A 2,171-nucleotide genomic window follows, 5' to 3' on the forward strand; every position below is an offset into this window, starting at 1 on the left:
TAATAAACTAAATTAATTTTGAAAAATCCAAACTTTAAACACAATGAACCGAGGTATTTTCAAACGAAATAAAGTTCATGCTTAGAGCCCTAGTTTTTGAGGTGTTAGGCACTTGCTTCCCCGAAACTGAGGTGTTACGGATTTACACCAACGGATCCTTAATAAGAAAACTTTCAAATTTGTAACTTCAGAAGCAATTTATCGGATCACTCTCCAACAACCAAGAAATTCAACATTATTCCCTGCGCCTCATGCCTATTAGACCATTTGAAGTTTGAAAATTGTCAGTTCTTACACAATATAGCTATCATCCTTTCCCCAAAGCATTTGACAACAGATGAAAAACTATTTTCAAATCTGTACAAAATTAGGTCTCTTTGTTTCTCAAATTTTATAAATGTATTTCTATTTTCTTTTGTGATAGGTGCCAATGTCTCATAAATATTTAATTATGTCCGTTGGCAACAGGCTTCTGGCCCTCTAGTAAATTCTGAATTTTATTCTTACTGGTTGAATCATTGGGATCACCCCATGCTGAAGTAGATGCAAAAGGTATAGTAAAGACACTTACTGAAATTTTGATGCACAATGCATCAGTCGATGTGTAAATATTGAATGATTCCGCAGGTGCCGGAGTTTACTCCGTCCCCTGAGGGACGAGGTACTGCGTTTGAGTGAGAGGTTGCTGCGATCTTTACAGCCTTAGCTCAGCTTCATTGCCATCTTGACAGTTTCACAAGAGCAGTAGTACTCTCCGCTGCCCTAATGTCTGTTCTATCTGATAACCACCCCTTGACGCATAACATACTGGGTTGTCATCATCACTTTCAGAATCTAGCTACTCTCAAGAAATCTATCGTCTTCCAGTGGGTTCTTGCCCACTGTGGGGTACCTAGTAATGAGATTGCAGATTATCTGGCCAAAAAGGGTGCTCTGGTGGCACAGAGTATTCCCCATCGAAAACACCTTTTCAGAATCGGAGTTGTGCCTGCCCACTGTGGGGTACCTGGTAATGAGATAGCAGATTACCTGACCAAAAAGGGTGCTCTGGTGAAACACCTTCGAAAACATCATTTCAGAATCGAAGTTCTTCCTTGCCCATCATGTAATCTGAGTGGCTCTGGAGAGGACACGGACCGCGCCCACCTACTGCACTGTACGGCGCTTTGCAAGACCTCCCTCGCTGAGAAGCATTGGGAACCTAGAGACAATATGGACTAATGAACTTTTTTGCAGCTTTTTTTGTTTTCTGTTCCTCTTTTCTTTTTCGTTTCATGTTATTATCACGTTGTAACTGTTCATAATCTGATATTGGAAATAAAAAAATTCAAATAAATGCATTTTACTCATAAGGAACTGCAAGAAAGAGACACTTTATCATCGCGGTTTTTACTTATTATTGAAAATGAAGGATAAAAATACGCATTTATTAGTTTTTTCACTTCGTATGCCCCCGCATGGTGTGTCAGCGACGATGCATATGTATGTCGTGTTTACCTGAACACCCCCGAGTTTTAATCAGTCCCAGCAGTGAAGCGGCATGGCGCATTACGGCTTAAAACTAAAAAAATATATACATTTATTTTTAAAAAATGAAGTTTTGTAATTTTTTATTAGTCGAATACCAGCTTGTTTTTTAACTATCTATAATATTACGTTACTCTGACATCGTCCACCTACAAACTACAATGATATATCCGTTTTTTTTTTAAATTAATTTAAGGTTATAATTATTGAAATAAAAAACGTGCTTTTGGGCAAAGCGGGTACAGAATTTAATCATGTATAAATTTATAATCACTTGACACACGTGCTAACTTAGATTTTATATTTCAATTGGATAGGTATAACTTTAAAAAGTTATTTTTTTATGATGGCAATTAATGAGTCTATTAATTTAATCAGTTATTTCTTTATGTTTTATAGAGAAATATACTGGCAACTTTTTTTACATTTTTTTTAATGATGGCAGGTAGCTACTCAACTAATTTAATCATTTATAACTTCATATTTAATTGGTAAATGCATCAAATTACAATTATTAAATATTGATTTGAAATAATTTTTATAGCTTTTAATAATTAATCACTTCTTATTTTGAAGTTCAAGAACCCTGCTCGGAAAAAAAAAACGAAATGGTTGCGATAAAAACACAAAAACTACAATTTTCG

At 35.5% G+C, this 2,171-nt stretch overlaps 1 protein-coding gene across 1 annotated transcript; it reads left to right on the forward strand.

Annotated features, from left to right (window-relative positions):
* The first annotated feature begins 765 nt into the window (after positions 1-765).
* LOC129219372 (uncharacterized) lies at positions 766-1,221 on the forward strand. The gene has a single exon (XM_054853750.1). It carries the CDS (start codon positions 766-768, stop codon positions 1,219-1,221), a length of 456 nt encoding a protein of 151 aa, XP_054709725.1.
* Positions 1,222-2,171: the final 950 nt, after the last annotated feature.

Source organism: Uloborus diversus, chromosome 1 (genome assembly GCF_026930045.1).
Source record: "Uloborus diversus isolate 005 chromosome 1, Udiv.v.3.1, whole genome shotgun sequence".
In the NCBI taxonomy this organism is placed as follows: domain Eukaryota; kingdom Metazoa; phylum Arthropoda; class Arachnida; order Araneae; family Uloboridae; genus Uloborus; species Uloborus diversus.

Bases quoted from the DNA above. Each gene is read 5' to 3' on its own strand.
- LOC129219372 (XM_054853750.1), top strand. From the start codon at position 766: ATGTCTGTTCTATCTGATAACCACCCCTTGACGCATAACATACTGGGT.